At 42.3% G+C, this 16041-nt stretch overlaps 3 protein-coding genes across 7 annotated transcripts; 1 reads left to right on the plus strand and 2 right to left on the minus strand.

Moving 5' to 3' along the window:
• Positions 1-429: 429 nt before the first annotated feature.
• Positions 430-3970, minus strand: pigh (phosphatidylinositol glycan anchor biosynthesis, class H). Its single transcript, XM_086264604.1, has 4 exons — positions 3501-3970; positions 1835-2044; positions 1637-1720; positions 430-1521 (listed from the first exon to the last, which is right to left on the minus strand). Exons 1-4 carry the CDS (start codon positions 3675-3677, stop codon positions 1447-1449), a joined length of 546 nt encoding a protein of 181 aa, XP_086120730.1. The 5' UTR covers positions 3678-3970; the 3' UTR covers positions 430-1446.
• Positions 3971-4248: 278 nt separating this feature from the next.
• zfyve1 (zinc finger, FYVE domain containing 1) lies at positions 4249-10549 on the plus strand. Of its 5 annotated transcripts, none has more exons than XM_086263801.1 (13): positions 4249-4895; positions 5189-5694; positions 5783-6026; positions 6127-6387; positions 6491-6705; positions 6793-6899; positions 7033-7141; positions 7223-7320; positions 7477-7594; positions 7929-8099; positions 8291-8471; positions 8585-8698; positions 8789-10549. In XM_086263801.1, exons 2-13 carry the CDS (start codon positions 5215-5217, stop codon positions 9019-9021), a joined length of 2331 nt encoding a protein of 776 aa, XP_086119927.1. In that variant the 5' UTR covers positions 4249-4895; positions 5189-5214; the 3' UTR covers positions 9022-10549. The 5 variants fall into 5 exon arrangements, with proteins under 5 accessions (XP_086119927.1, XP_086119926.1, XP_086119928.1 ...); XM_086263800.1 differs by having other exon boundaries at positions 4249-4676; XM_086263802.1 differs by having other exon boundaries at positions 4249-4598.
• On the minus strand, positions 10148-15990 carry wdr21 (WD repeat domain 21). Its single transcript, XM_086263805.1, has 13 exons — positions 15343-15990; positions 15085-15212; positions 14671-14828; positions 14185-14267; positions 13505-13607; positions 13025-13168; positions 12772-12821; positions 12419-12498; positions 12088-12180; positions 11903-12000; positions 11649-11825; positions 11284-11398; positions 10148-11190 (listed from the first exon to the last, which is right to left on the minus strand). Exons 1-13 carry the CDS (start codon positions 15435-15437, stop codon positions 10982-10984), a joined length of 1533 nt encoding a protein of 510 aa, XP_086119931.1. The 5' UTR covers positions 15438-15990; the 3' UTR covers positions 10148-10981.
• Between the last annotated feature and the right edge of the window lie 51 nt (positions 15991-16041).

Raw genomic sequence — 16041 nt, forward strand, 5'->3', positions numbered from 1 at the left:
GTGTTCCTCCTGCTTTATGGGGCCTATTTAAAAGCCCAGAGGTGCCACTCCTGGTCACTCCCAGGTTTTCTTCTTGAATTGGCTCCTGGCTGTTTTACACCTCCAGGAGGGACTATTATCCTGTCAAGGGGCTACTTCTCACAGCAGTGCGATGCTTCACCCCGTGAAAATCACACCCTTCTGCTTTTTTTGTTTTTTGGGGTTTTTTTTTTTGGTCTGTACCACATGGAGTTCACACACGGGTCTGACTTGAATTTACTGAGTCGCCATGAAAAGGCCCTACAAAAATAAGGCCTAAAAAGAGGAAACAGAAGTGAAAGGTGGCGATGACTTGTGAGTGGCCTAGGCATTAATCTGATAGGCAGTTAGACAGTTATTGGTGTATTAACATTTATAATGTCACACTTTAAAAAAAAAATTCACACTGTAATAGGTAGACACTTTACTGATGCCACAAGGGTTATTATAGTAATTATAGTGTTACAGCTGCAGGATAAAAAGAATACAATTACTGCAATAACAATATATTGATTGTCATTCTGTTGATGAGGTAACCTTGAAAAACAGTTCTGAAAACAGGTCTGGTATGCCAACAGTGATATTTCAGACTTCAGTGGTAAACGTGACCTACTGTTCCTAAGAGATGAAGGTGCAAGTAGATATGAGGAAGTGAAAATACTTTTAGGAAAAGGGTGTAGATCTTTATTTTACACACACACACACACACACACACACACACACACACACACACACACACACACACACACACACACACACAGTCCATCTTATACACATATACAACTGTTGCCTTATAGGCTTTTGTTTTCTCACAGAGATTATATTCAAAAGCAGTTCATGGAAAAAAACGATGAGCCAACAAAGAACAGGACATGGTGTACATTTGAATCACTTGTAGAAACTGATGCGTGGACCCAAAAGTTTGTGAGTAGTGCTGCCCCCTAGTGGTAAAACTAAACAACTAAAACTTTTAAAGATGAGCAAATGCTACCAATATCTATGTAATTAATGAATATTGGTTTGTTATATTCTATTAATTATTTTTTTTTGGGGGGGGGGCAAAAACAAATACACAAAAGAGTGTGCTAATGGCGCCAAAATACACAAACTTGTATCATTTGTGGAATTCTAAGTGTATAAAAAAACTATAAGGTTAAATATTATTTTTATGATCTTACATTACAAGTTACATTTCAAGTTAAAGAATTTGACTTTTTAGGTTTAAACAAGTAGTCAAGACCAGTGTTTTATTTATTTTAAATTAATCATGTAACACAGTACAACATTATGACACCATTATCCTTGAAAGCAAAACATTAAGAAATGCAATGTATATAAAATACACCTAAGATGTATTAACACAAACAAGGAAGAGGCTAAAAGAAAAACATGGTGAATGACCTCAGGTGTTCCTGTATGACATGTGCTTCATTGGCACTTTGAAAGAATCTCCTGACAGCTTTTGTAGACTTTCACCAAGCAGTTCAGCCTTGGCTTTGAACTCTAAAGGGAAAAAAATAGAGTTAATTAAAAACAGGTTCCTATGAATGACACCACATCAACAGCCCTGCAGGTAATCAAGTCACTAAACAGGCTCTTGAGATATGTTCATCCTCACCTGAAACAATGGCACAACACTTGACACTGCATCGGGCTCTGAGGGGTCCTTCAACAGTACACAGAGGTAGTAGATGATCTGATGCTGAAATAAAAGCATTAGACGTTAATCCAATCTTCCGTGGCAAACTGTAGAATAACTACATGAGAAAATGTCAACATGTCACACAAGTACAGAGGCACAGGTTCACCAACACACCATGTAAATAGCTTCATTGATGACAATATCCTTGATCTTGCTCATCTCAATGAAAGTGGTTATCTCGCGGCCCGAGGCATAGCTGGAGGACACCTGGATGCCTAAGGAGCCAATGACGAGAAGGGACTCGTGGTCTACCTTCACAAAGTGGATGTGAAGCATCATGCCAACAAGGGTGACAAGAATAGCGCCAGACAGAACGGCAGTGTTCTGCAAGAGAGGAAAAGTATTAAATTAAAAATAATCATTGTAAATTAAAATTTTTTTGCATGATGCCAATTTGCAGGATACTAATGGTGTGGCATCCAGTCTATTCTGAGTCCAACAGAAGAGGAAGAGGAAATGCTGATAGAGAGATATCCTAGTGAATGGATCAGCAAACAATGGCCGATGCACCTGAAAAGTGACTTTTATCACCCACTCCCGGAAAGAAACCACGCTCAGTTGGAAAGAACAGAAATGATGTGAAACAAAACAACAGTAAACATCCAACTACTTTTTCATCACTGGAAAAGTCTCAAAGTGTATATATATTTATTCTTTATTCTCGTCTCTCTATATACTGTACTGTAAATAGCAGAGATGACAATAAAGTTTACTTTAAATGATCACACTGGACGCTCACGTAACAAGCACAGCTTTGAACACAAAGAACCCAGAGCCATTTAAAAAAAAATGCTGCAAAATTACTGCACTAACTAAAAAAGTGCATCGTCTCGATCTTAGACAGGGCGACTAGATTGAGACTTTCTTGTAAAATACTGGCCCCTTGTGGTGGGAATTAGTGTTCAATTTTACAAATTCTGATTACAACAAGTATCTTTAAGACAGAAAGAAAGAAAGAAAGAAAGAAAGAAAGAAAGAAAGAACTGTATTCTGCCTTCTTTTTGCTGCTCCGTTTAGGGGTCACCATAGCAGATCATCTGTCTCTATCAAACCCTATCCCGCCTATGTCACACCAATCCTCTTCATGTAAATCCATTAATCTTCTCTATGGTCTTCCTCATTTCCTCCTGCCTGCCAGCTCCATATTCAACATCCTTTATCTGATATATATGGTGGTGGTGGTGGTTACCACTGTTCTCTTACAGCAAGAGGGTACCACCACCCTCCATCTGGAGGGGGCCTTACTGTGTGGAGTATGAATGTTCTCCCCATATCAGCGTGGGTTCTCTCCGGGTACTCAGACTTCCTCCCACAGTCCAAAAACATGCAATTAGTTGGGTTAGGTTAATTGGTGATTCTAAATTGCTCAGAGGTGTGAATATGAGAGCGAGTGGTTGTCTGTCTGTCTGTGTTAGCCCTACGACAGACTGCGGACCTATCCAGCACCCCCTGCGGCACTGAATTGGAAAAGTGGAAGCGAATGAATGGATTGATTGATGGATGCGTCCGGGTCATGGTAGTCAAGGTAGCTTGGAAATATCACAGTGTCTCTGTAAACATCAGTCTATGGACACTCCTGCCTGACCGTCATCATCGCAAACAAGAAGGGGCTCAGAGCAGATCCCTGATGCAATCCCACTCCACCTTGAAGCCACCTACGGCTCCTACTGCACACCTCACCACTGTCTCGCTGTCCTCAGAAACTTTGCACCTCAACCCCACAGTGAGAAGGATTTGTCAGTAAATCTGCATCACTTTGGTCTCGCCTTCATCATCTTACCTGGGTGAAGAAGAACACTGCATATGCCAGAAGCCACACGGAGCAGGTGTATACCATCACTTTGCCCATGGACACTTTTGGGGAGCTGATAATGAACTCCCTGCAAAAGCTGGAGTGACTCTGACAGTCCAGAGAGATTGGTTTACCGCTAATGTCAGTGAAGGCTTCGTCTTCCATGACGACTGAACAGCGAAACGAGGTGAATGAGCATAAAAGACGAGTGATGACCTTTGTATGGTGTCAACGCGGTTACCCTGTCAAGTTAGCATCGAGCTAGCATTAGTTGTTAACTGCAAATAGACAGGGTCAGCAGCACATTAAGACAGGCGGTGATAAATTTATAATGATGACGAAAAAAGAAAGCTCCTTAAAGTAATATGCTTTAAATGAATTAAAAGGGAAAAATAGCTAAAGAGCTGAATTAAAGAGTCAACTACAACTGTAGTAGTGCCACAATCCATCCCCACTCATGTGGCTGCACTGTTTTTCTACACCGGGGTGTCCAGAAAGGGTGGGGGCTCTCGCATACACAAAAGCAAAAGACCGCGAAAAAACTCGTTCATAAAACAACTAAATGTACTTTAATGCATAGAACAACTTGTAAGTGTAACATTTATTATTCTTCGTTTGATATCAACGAGATGCGTGTCAGTTTCAGCTTCTGTCTCCGTCTCAGCTTGTGCCTACGGCCCACGCTGGTGTAGAACAAAAGCAGACCCTATAGTCGCTGGAAAAAGCAAAGCATTCTGGGCAACGATTGATTTTTCGTCGATATCTCCGTCAATAACTCAAGCTGGTCCACAGCTTTCGTCAAACAGTCTGTAAAAGTCAAATACGGGGTATACGTTGGTGTATGTGCCATAAACAGGTTACAAACAGCTCGTCTTTAGTAAGCGCTTTTCCATGTCACTTGCAAGGCCTTCGTTTCCCAAAATGCTTTGTGCTTCCGTGACTTTTGACCTCTGGATAAAAACAAGCCGATCAGCTGATGTAAAAGCAGCAGCATCTACAGGGGTCTGACACAATAACAGCTTGCTAACTTTGCCCCCCCTCCAGCGTCAGCTCTCCGTGGCATTCGGCGGTATGGTGTTAGGTAGTGTACGTGTCCACTTTTAGACTGTGTCGATTCAGCAGGTTATTTAACGAGACAGCCGTCGGACTGGTAGCAACTGTTAGGTCAGTCGACTCAAAAGAAGGTTGTTTGTTTCAGGAGTGTCTCTTTGTGTGAATGCTGTTAGCTAATGACTCTTTACTACTGAGTTTGAATGCCTGTTTTTAGGCATTTTTAATGTATAGAACAGTGTGGGATACTCTCATGTAGAAAGTTAGCGTTACCAGAACAAGAAAACAGATGCCGGCCAGCTATTGTTAGCTACAGAGCTGTTGTGTCAAAAGGTAAACAAACTAGTCCGAGTTTTGTGTGTTTAATTTTGCTGTTTTAATAAACTGAATATCCCCATTAAAAAGTAAGGAGAGAGAAAAGGGGCATGGATTGCTATCGTTTTGTTGACAGTACTGCTCATGAGTGAATTTGTTTTTGGTTTTTTTTCAGTATTTCAACAAAACAGGTTATCTGACATCTGGTTATATAGATTCACAAGACGGTGCCATAACCTTGTGCCCTCTCCTGCAGTGCTTTTGCCGTCCCAATTACCCACAGTAATCCTTTATACTTGTTTTCACACCAGGGGATTCCTGACCTCACAGGTTTGAGATGAGTGGTCAAGGTCCAGCTGTAAACAAAGGAATGAGCACCATCCTGGTCTGTCAGGAGAGCTATGCCTGTGGGGGCTCGGACGAGGCTGTGTTTGAATGCGATGAGTGTGGCAGCTTGCAGTGTGCCCGCTGTGAACTGGAGCTACATCGGCAGGAGCGCATGAGGAATCACGACCGGGTTCGGGTCGCCTCGGGCCACGTTCCTTTCTGTGACTCCTGCAAAGGGGATGGCAGCTGCTCTGGGAGACTCAGAGCGGTGGTCCGCTGCCAGGGCTGTAAGATCAACCTGTGTTTGGATTGCCAAAAACGCACCCACGGGGGAGTCAACAAGAGGAAACACCCTCTGGTATCTTACCCACCTGCCAAAGCTCCTCAAGAGAACAGTGTCAGTGCTGGGGAGAGTGAAATGGAAATCCTCAAATCTAAACTGGAGAAGGTGCGCAGCTTCCTGCTAGTGGATGAGAAGGAGGAAATGCAGGTAAGCACTTGTTGAGGTACTCGGCGTTTGATGGTGTTTTATTAATGATGCGTTACAACGATTGAGCTAATCTTGTCTGCATTCTCAGGTGAAGGATGAGGAGGACTTTGTCAGCAGACTGGGTTGTAGTCCAGATGAGCTCCTCAAGGTGGTCTCCATTTTTGGGAACACTGGTGAGGGAAAATCCTACACCCTGAACCATACGTTCTTTCTTGGGAGAGAAGTGTTCAAGACGTCTCCCACTCAGGAGTCCTGCACTGTGGGTGTTTGGGCAGCTATGGACCCTCTGCATCGGCTTGTAGTCATCGATACAGAGGGACTGCTTGGAGCTGGTATGAAATTATTGATTTACTTAATATTATGAAACAAACGGGGGTAGAAGCAGGCAGGCATTCATGATTCTTTTTTTTTTCTTTTTTTTAAACTCATCAGGGGCTAATCAGGGTCAGAGAACTCGGCTGCTCCTCAAGGTCCTGGCTATCTCTGATGTGGTAATCTACCGGACACACGCTGACCGTCTCCATGACGATCTCTTCAAGTTCCTTGGTGATGCATCAGATGCCTACCTGAAACATTTCACTAGAGAATTAAAGGCAACTACCAATCGCTGTGGTCTTGATGTACCGTTGTCCACCCTGGGCCCCGCGGTGATCATCTTCCACGAGACTGTCCACACCAATCTACTAGGATCAGGTACATCAAAGAAGTTTGTCTCATCTCAGTGTTTTTCAAAGATAAGCACACAAACCACTGCCTCAATACTTTGTCTCCATCTGTATGTGTACCCCGAATTTAGACACGCCCTCAGAATCTGCTGAGCGCCTTATCCAGGAGCGTTTCAGGAAGCTGGGCTTATTTCCGGAAGCATTCAGCTCCATCCAGTACCGTGGGACTCGAACCTACAACCCTCCCACGGACTTCAGTGGTTTGCTCCGCAGCCTGGAGCAGCAGCTGGACAACAATACGACACGCTCGCCACGATCTGCCAGTGTCATCTTCAAGGCCCTGCAGGTAGCTGTGCTTACATTTAAGTATGTTTTGGCATAGCCAATAGAAATGTTTATACCTTTCCCATCTCCACCTGGGGCCTTCTTTCAGGCCCTGAGTGAGCGCTTCAGTGGGGAGATTCCAGATGAACATATGACCAGTAACTCCTTCTTTCCAGATGAATACTTTACCTGCTCCAGCATCTGCCTCAGTTGTGGGTGCGTGTCCCTGCTTTGCTAAAAAAAATATCAAAAATACTTTAAATCAGATTTCTACAGCATCATCACTGCCAGTACCTTTTACTTTTACTTATTTATAAAACTTGCTGACTTGCTGGGCACCAACTTTCAGGTCAGGCTGTAAAAGGAGCATGAATCACCTAAAGGAAGGTCTTGACCATGAAGCCAAACATCGCTGCCGGTACTCTGCACAGTACGACAACCGCATCTACACATGCAAGGCAAGTACAAATATACATCTACGCCACATTTGAAGTATACCTGCTTGACAAGGTTCTGAGCAACTGTGCTGAACTTCTCAGGCCTGCTACGAAAGGGGAAAGGAAGTCATAGTGGTTCCCAAAACGACGGCCTCGTCTGACTCGCCGTGGTTTGGCTTGGCCATCTACGCTTGGTCAGGGTGAGTCCTGCGAGTATAGAATGATTTTTCATAAATATCTTCATATGTCCCTTTAAAGTTTATGAAAAATTGAGCACAGTTGATATAAAAAGTGTGTGGCACCTCTGGAATCTTTCCTCCCTGTGTTGAAACTGAGATGGTTTTGTCTTTTTACAGGTATGTCATTGAGTGTCCCAACTGTTCAGTGATCTACAGAAGCAGGCAGTACTGGTATGGAAACCAGGACCCAGTGGAAACAGTGGTCAGAACAGAAATCCAGCACATCTGGCCTGGGGTAAGGCCACGGTGAATTCACTTAAACCACTGAAATCTTAAAGCTCAGTTTTTGTTTTCTTTGAGTCATATGAATTTGGCCACTAAGAGGCGAGTGGCTTATACTTTATGTAAATATCCAGAAAAGTAACGTCGCATGTTCTCCTGGAACATGTTGATCTAAGCATAATTAGTCACAAGTCTGAATATAGCAGTGCAAACGCCAGCTGGTAAGGCAGGCATTGTATTTCTGTCAGCACTGTTGTCAGTATTTAGTGATAATTGTGAGGGACGCTTGTATAAACACAACTTCTATGGCGTACTGTAATTATGTGTTTTTACACTGTTCTTTGCAGTCTGATGGCTTTTTGAAAGACAACAACAACGCTGCTCAGAGGTTGTTGGACGGAGTCAAATACATTTCTCAGTCTGTGTCTGAACTCAGCGTCAAGCCTGCCAAAGCGGTCACTTCCTGGCTCACTGACCAAATTGCTCCTGCCTACTGGAAACCCAATTCCCTCATCCTGGTATGCAACCAATATTTAGCTAACTATATATAAGGAATCACAGGCCCAGAATGTGTAGTTGTGAATGAAACATCACTTGTGTAACTAAAACATTTTCTTGGTGATAGCCCATGTTCCTGTTATGTTCCTGTTATGTTCCTGTTATGTTACTGTTATGCCGATAAATCGCATTACTTATTATTGTGCCGTAGAAATGTCATAAATGTGGGGAGGAGTTCCAGCCCAACGACACCAAGCACCACTGCCGTGCCTGCGGAGAGGGCTTCTGTGACGCCTGCTCCTCCAAAACCCGGCCGGTCCCTGAGAGGGGCTGGGGTCTTGCGCCTGTTAGGGTCTGTGATGCGTGTTTCCACAACAGAGGAATTCCAACTGGTACACAAATGAGTCTCTCTGTGGGAGTTTAAGAGTGCGGTATTGTTTGCCGGGCTGGTTCAGGCGGTTTTAATGTTCACAACATGATATGATTTGATGTGTGCATGTTGTAGAGTTGCTGGACGCTGCGTTGGAGGAGGAGGGAGGCACCCTGATAGCGAGGAAGGTTGGAGAGGCTGTCCAGAACACTTTGGGGGCTGTAGTTGGTGCCATCGATATACCTCTTGGTAAGCATAGGATCTAAAAAATAATATAGCGAGCAAGAGAAACAACTTTAAAAAAAAAAAGAGTGAGAGAAATAAAAACTTTTTTTCCAGGCCTAGTGAAGGACGCAGCTCGGCCGGCCTACTGGGTGCCAGATCAGGACATCCACTCTTGTTGCGAGTGCCAAAGGGAGTTCTCACCACGTCTCTCCATCCACCACTGTCGCGCCTGTGGGCAGGGCGTGTGCGATGACTGCTCCCAGGAGCGGCGCCCCGTGCCGTCCCGTGGATGGGACCACCCCGTGAGGGTCTGCAACGGCTGCAACCAGAAAACAGGGGAACTCTAGCAGGACTCAATGGAGCAATTAAAGATGCCAGCGTTTGTGGAAACTGGAATCTGCGACATCTTGAGTCTAACAGGTTTCATTGGGGGTATTTTTGTTTTTCTGGATGCCTCTAGACTGTACAGGTGGGACTCGTTTATTATTTGTTAGTGCTGGCCTCATGTAACATCAGTCCATCGATCGCTTTTCTCTTTAATATGCCTATAATTTACACTGTGAAGACAGGCCAGAGCAAGGCTTGAATATTATAAGGACAGGAGAGAAAAAGAACAGAGAGATGATCAAAGTGAGTTTTGTACAAGCTTGCTTACAAATGACTTCAGGTAAATTTCCATGTTGCTCTGTAGATCCGTTCAGATTTGTATTCTTGCACACTAATCCCTGCACACCCTCTACGTGATATGCTAGTACCATTAGCTCCCTTTTGCCTGGTTTGGAGCTACATATTTAAGCCTTTTAAAAAATACAAGTACTGACCTGTTTTTTTTCTTTTTCATAGCATTTCCAGGTAATCATGTCTTATTAGTTCTAAAATGGTTTGTGCAGGTGACCTGGATGTAATATTTAGGACCAGCTTTAGATAGAACACCTCAAAAGTCATCAACCACATTGAATTCTGATCCCTTTCTTTTGAAATACTGAGGTAGATTACCTCTAATTCACCCCTGCTAGAGCTACTTTTCTTTCGTTTTGGCTTCACAGGGACTATATTAGATCATTATATCGGAAGCCACTGATGTACTGTAGCAGCAAGATGCATTCCAACATATATAATTCGTAATTACTACTTAAATAGTCCCATTGATTATTTGTGGTTGTTTGTGAATTTGAATGGGCAGATTTAAAACAAACAAAAACAAGAACAGCCTTAATAATGCTGTCCATGTTAACTGTTTGAATTCTACTTAGTATGCACAGTACATATATGGGAAAAATGTTTACTTTAATAGGGAATTTTTTTTTTAATTGCCTCATTTTATTTTTAAATGTCATAACTGCGTATCAGGACAAATCTGACTAAGGTGGGATTCAATGCAACAGAAACTGCTTTATAGTGGCTGGATCACAGTAGGGACTTAACACAGTTGAGGTTTCAAACCATGTTTGGGGCTGGCCCCTCAAAACAGAGATCATTAGTAAGAGTAGTCTTTTACTGTCAGCTCAGGCTGCGTCGCTCTTCTTTGTCAGCAACTATCAAGGTTGCTTGTATTTCAACAGGACTGTACAGAGTATCTGACTCGATTACTATTAAATGAAGATGACACTTGATGCATTCAGGCTTTCTAATGAATATCTTGGTATTATGAGATTTGACTGTGTAAGATTTTTTTTTTGTTTGTTTCTTGTTAACGAACTGGAAGAGTTGGTTTGCTTGTGATCAATCAGATAAGCTGAAATAACAGACTTCAACATGAATAATAGATTTATCCTGTCTCAAACAGAGATCAATGACTATAGATATCACATGGAACCAATCAATACCTTGTATTTATGTATGCTCATACATATGTATTAAACAGTGGAATCTTAAGGTGTCTGTGTATGGGTTGAATACAATGCAGTGGGATAAGGTTTTTAATAAACTTTACTGGGAATCAACAAAGACTATAAAACATGTTGATTTAGTAAACAAAAAGTATCATCATTTTCAAATTTCAATCCCAGCACCCTTATTTCCAGTAACAATCAAGGTTAGCTGTGTTTAAAATAAGTGCACTTCTTCTGTAAAAAGAACAGTAAGGAAAACCGAACTGTACCGGTGTGCACATGTGAATGCAGCACTTCCATTTCCTTTTGGCACAAAAACACGATCATGTGTATGATGAGGCAACTCCCATGAAATTTAAAAGCAGTTCTTTGAGGTCACCACTTCAGTCTAAATTTAGTGTAAATGGTTGTCACATAACATCTTTACCCAGCCACACTCTCAAATACACAGTGATACAGCTGGCCTCAGCACTCCTCATTCTTGGTAGTCAGTGTTGTATGGGAAGTAATAGAGGTCGTGTTTGACAGCCATGAGCAGCCCGGGGAGGCCCCTGCTGCCACCCAGGTTAGATGAAAACACAACACTTGGGATCAAGTCGTTTGCGGCCGGGTGGGGTGATGGGATGGTTCTCAATAGATGACCGTCCTTAAGGCTCCATAACCTTGTGTAGCAATCCTGACCCACTGTAGAAAGGATGGTAAACATTGAAACTGCACGCAAAAAAGGTTTATACCAGTGAGAGTATTGAGTGTTGAGAGTGTTTTATCCTCTCCTACCTGCTAGCAAAAGCCCTTCACACTCATTGACATGGATGGGAAGGTAGGCATGCTCGTTATGATGACCTTTGTACTCCTGCACTGGCTTTGTGCCTCGCACATCCCACAGCTTAATCTGCAAAGAAATTAGAAAACACACAAAGGCTCAACAGAACTATCCTTGAATTATTACCTTTTTCAAATTATTCCTTTCTGATATTTTCTACCACAGTTTGTCAGTATGGCCTGATGGTTCTGTGTTTACCAAGTCTTTCCGCATGAGGCTAAAACATAAGTAAAATACCTGTAATTAAGAACCTGAAAGTATTATCTGCTGTAAAAAAAAAAAGAAAAAGAAAATTAAAGAGTCAAGTCAAGAACCTGACCTGGCCCAGCATGTCAGCAGCCAGCAGGTAGTTCTCATCCTGCAGGACGCGTACAGAGGTGATGGCTGACTCTTGATGGAAGCGACTGGCCTTCCAGCTGTGATCTCTGCGGCCGCGCTGTCGGAGGTCGATGCTGAAGATCTCCCCCGATCTGCAACCGTTAAACAGGACAGGAACCTGTGGACGGAAAGGTGTTCTTTTGCTTGGTGTTCTTACAGAGTGCTTCAACAACTTTAAAGTTACAAATGCCTCACCCTAAGGGCAAACTGCTGAGCCAGGACATCACTGCCGACGCTGTACGTCTGTGTTCTGCCCGTCTCTGCATCCTTCACAATCACTCTACGAGACAGGCCTGTCAACACACACATAAACATGATTATTTTAGATGTGTAATTTTCTCCTTTCTATAACGACAAAAATGTTTAGCTGCACTACTAACCAGTGCTGAACGTCTTGTCAAACTGGGGGTTGAGGCACCAAGCACAAGACCAGGCTGAGGATATCTTAAAGCTGCACAGCATCCCAGGCTGATCTGAAGGAGTACAAGAAGTAAGAGGAGAAGGGTGTTGAGGGTAATGGGGAGGTACACAACAACAGCAAAACTGCTTTCAAAACATATTTCAAAATAAAAGTCTTCTAGAATAATAATTCCAAGACTGAAGAAGCTTCTTTGAATAGTATGTTTTACCATACTGCTACCTGGGTCCTTCACAAATGAACTACAGAAGGGCAATGTGACTGCTGCATATTGCGCAAGAACCCTGACAAACCTGGGTTGGAGTTGCTGAAGAGGGAAGCAGGAAGTAAACTCACGCAGCCAGGGGTGTCTGCTACTCCCACCAGACACAGCCTGATAGTTACTTCAGTCAAGGACATACAAGTTTCACCAAAACAGTGAAGAGATGACACGCTGTGACACAGGTGTGCACTTTATAGAGCTAAAATGTTACCATTTTGATGATAGTCACCAAGTGTATTCTTTTAGAAACAACAGCAGTATGAATCCACAAATAATGCAAATGAAAAGGACAACTTATAAGTGATCTTTGTTGCCAGGTTAAGCCCTTTATTTGAAGGTTAAGTGAACTAGAGTTAGAGCTCTAATTAAACTGTGGAAGGATACAACACATGAGAATCGGGGTAATTTACCGAAGCCCAGCAGATGGAATTGACCTGAAACATGTTAACCAGATCAGAGTGATTAATATTATTTAAACAGACCAAATGTTTGTAGACACATCATAAAAACAGGCTCCAAGATTAATGTGAGTTAATTAATTTTTATTTCCTGCAGTGTACTAAATAGAAACTACAAAAATGCAAACATATTCTTTGTATTCAGGGAGGGTCTTTTATCTCCAAAGAAATGCTCCTACCTTCCGATTAGTGAAGTAGAGGTTATCACACATTTCCACAGACAGAGACCCCTTGCTGCTGCTGCTGAAGTTCATGATGCCATACTTGCAGCCGCCATGAGAGACATCGTTGACTGTGAACACTCGCTCACACGCCGAATCCCCCTGAAAAAGAAATGGCAACAAAGAAACAAAGCATATGCACATCATCAAGTACAGATAGAGGCCATATTTAAAGGTAACCTACTGTGTTCATTTCCAGCAATTAAGAAAAAAAAAAGGACTCTAACGTCAATGTTTAACATTCAAAACAATCTTTTTTGTTGTTGTTTTTTTTTTTTTTTTTTTTTTTTAAATCATACACAGGGCCTTGGTGGACCCAAATCATCCTCTGGATGAAGCAAACTGTTCTTACTCCCTCTCCCTCCCTTGAAACCAACTATAACAAACATTTATTCTATTGAAACATGTGTTTTGCACTGTGTTTGTGTGTGTTCTCACCACTATGAGTCTGAAATTGTCGGTGTTTGAGATGCTGTTGTCTGTGCTCTGGATCTCTAGTTTGTGGCGTCTCATTTCACTGACCTTCACCTCATGGACGAGCCTGGAGACAAACAGTAAATGGCCTGTATTTGTATAGCGCTTTACTTAGTCCCTAAGGACCCCAAAGCGCTCTACACTACATTCAGTCATTCTCCCATTCACACACACAACAGTAACCATAGTAACAGACTAGCACTGTCTGCAGACAATCTACTAACCCAGGATAATTGATACACTTTTCTCTTAGCTTTCTGACAGTGTCTCTGTAGTAATTTATGTATTTATTTAGACAGTTTGCCTGTAGGATAAAAAGAACTAGAAACTTCCTCATATGCATTTCATTACTTTTTGTTTTTCCATTTATTCATATCATTCCCAGTGATGCAGAGTATTTTCTTTGACTGCATTTATGCATGTTTCTCCATCTTTTTATTACCATTTAAAATAACTTGTCTAAATAGATTAGCATCATTATTAGTGGCCAGCAAAGCTCAGAAGAAAAGTCACTCTACACATGCAGAACTGATTAGCGTTAAAGTTTCTCTTTGTTTCCCATAATCCGTTACAGCTGTGGCTAGGACACGGGAAAAACAGTGTTATGTTGAGTTTTGCGTGCCTGCAGGGCTGTGACACAGTACCTGCAATAGGAGTGCTCAGGTAATACACCTAGATGTCGTTTCTGAAGTAGCAGCGAAGTGTTTAGTCCTCTTCTTGGTGCTTTCTGTAAATGACAAGGAAAATGTGCGTACATGTTTACGACCAAGGTTTCTTTCTTTACAACTTCTTAAACATTTATGTCCCGGATTGCAGAAAAGCATGTGCTTCTGCTAAGATCAACTGTGATCTCAAGTGTTTTATTCCTACACAGTTTGCAGTTGTGCTCTAATGCTGTACTGTGATGATGTCATTACAGCTGCTGCCATAGCCATAATCCTTTAGTACACTGCAGGAGGTTTATGGTAAGCTTTCATCTAGAGGGCATAACTTTAGCATATCAGATGACTGTGTCTGTCTACAGCAACAGGAAAAAGCTTAATGGAATCTTAAAGAATAAATATGATAAAAATGCTAAAAGACAAAGAAGATTAAAAAGATTTGCCTACCACCTTTGATGACAGACTTACTTTTCTTGTGTTTTCATCTTCTGCCAACATCTTGTTCCTCTCCTTCTCTCTTTCTTTTTGTTGTAGTTGCTCTCTGGTTAGTGGGTTACAGTTGTTGTGCCCGGGCAACAGCCGGAAGTAACGGTTTTTCTCTGGGTCAAAATAGAAACCTGGCAGCTCTGGCAGGAGAAAAGGAGGCAAAAATTAGGCTTGTGCATCTTTCATTGCATCTATTTGATTTTCCAAGTGTACAACAAGAATTTTCCTGTCAATATCCTTCTACTTTAAGTGCTCCTGGACAAGACACTGCATGTAAAACTACTGTTTATGTACATATGTGTTCAATTTAAGTGTTGTGCTCTTCTGATACCTTTAATAATAAGAAATGGGGGCTTCCAACGCAAACGTGTACTTTCAATGCTGTACGTTACTGACCTGGTGCAGCACTGCTGGCGTTAGAAGAAGACGAGGAAGGCAAGGAAGAAGAGGAATGTGAGGCAGGTTGGTTAGCATGGTGCTTCTGAGATGGTCTGTGTGAGGGCCCTGCATCATCACGTTCATACCTTTGAACAGGAAACGCACACACACAACAATGATACTGACATACTGATCACTGTCATTACAAACACTGTATTCTAGTATGGCACATGCTCCATACTTTAACGTGATATAAGTGTCATTTAACGTAGCTACCACTGCTGTCGGTTTCCTCGGTGCCATCCACGGCGCTGACCAGCACCTTGTCGCGTGTGCGGTCGCTGTCCTTCTCGCCAGTTCCACTTCCTCATTTCTTATGGTTCGGTCTAGAAGTAAAATGGTCCTGACGGCGTGTTGCTTTTCATTCACTTCTCTGTGTTTGGCAGTCCAGGTGTTTACAGGCAGATTACCATCAACACCGTTGGGCTAACGTTAGCTGCACATCTTTCTACACACGTTTTGACACGTTTGCTGGACATTCACCATCGATTAAAGTAAACGACGTATTTATAGGTCGATAAACAAACTTTGAGTTGATACTGTGCTTGGTTTACCTTCTTAATAACATGGCACTAACGTGAAAGTAAGTAGTCACTAGCTAGCTAACTCCCGTGTAGTAACGTCCAGCCACGCCATCCCCGCCTCCACACGGCGTTCATTGGTCCATTGAGAACAATAATGTCTGACGTTCTAGACAGCTATTGGTGAGTTTCTCCGCGAGTAGAAAATTACTTTTATTTCACTGGATTCTCGGAAAAAGTTGGATATTGAAATACAAAATAAAGTGACTGTTTGACATATATACGCCCTTAACACTATATAATTTAAAGCGGCACTTACTTTAAATTACAAAAAAAAAATAAAAAAATTAATGTTTGACATGTCGTTGGATTTATTTTCCAGCCGTTAAAACCT

The sequence above is a fragment of the Aulonocara sp. 'chitande type north' Nkhata Bay genome, linkage group LG15, assembly GCF_057382095.1.
Source record: "Aulonocara sp. 'chitande type north' Nkhata Bay isolate Kocher_YH1m ecotype deep benthic linkage group LG15, A_spYH_male_GT1.1, whole genome shotgun sequence".
Classification (NCBI taxonomy): domain Eukaryota; kingdom Metazoa; phylum Chordata; class Actinopteri; order Cichliformes; family Cichlidae; genus Aulonocara; species Aulonocara sp. 'chitande type north' Nkhata Bay.

Coding starts and splice junctions, on each gene's coding strand:
- zfyve1 (XM_086263801.1), top strand. CDS start 5,215: ATGAGTGGTCAAGGTCCAGCTGTAAACAAAGGAATGAGCACCATCCTG. Junction 6,706..6,792: donor TCATCTTCAAGGCCCTGCAG/GTAGCTGTGCTT, acceptor GCCTTCTTTCAG/GCCCTGAGTGAGCGCTTCAG. Junction 8,699..8,788: donor TGCCATCGATATACCTCTTG/GTAAGCATAGGA, acceptor CTTTTTTTCCAG/GCCTAGTGAAGGACGCAGCT.
- pigh (XM_086264604.1), bottom strand. CDS start 3,677: ATGGAAGACGAAGCCTTCACTGACATTAGCGGTAAACCAATCTCTCTG. Junction 2,045..3,500: donor CAGTGTTCTTCTTCACCCAG/GTAAGATGATGA, acceptor CCTCTCTTGCAG/AACACTGCCGTTCTGTCTGG. Junction 1,721..1,834: donor TCAATGAAGCTATTTACATG/GTGTGTTGGTGA, acceptor CTTTTATTTCAG/CATCAGATCATCTACTACCT.
- wdr21 (XM_086263805.1), bottom strand. CDS start 15,437: ATGAGGAAGTGGAACTGGCGAGAAGGACAGCGACCGCACACGCGACAA. Junction 14,829..15,084: donor CGCCAGCAGTGCTGCACCAG/GTCAGTAACGTA, acceptor TTCTCCTGCCAG/AGCTGCCAGGTTTCTATTTT. Junction 13,608..14,184: donor CCTGAGCACTCCTATTGCAG/GTACTGTGTCAC, acceptor GTTTGTCTCCAG/GCTCGTCCATGAGGTGAAGG.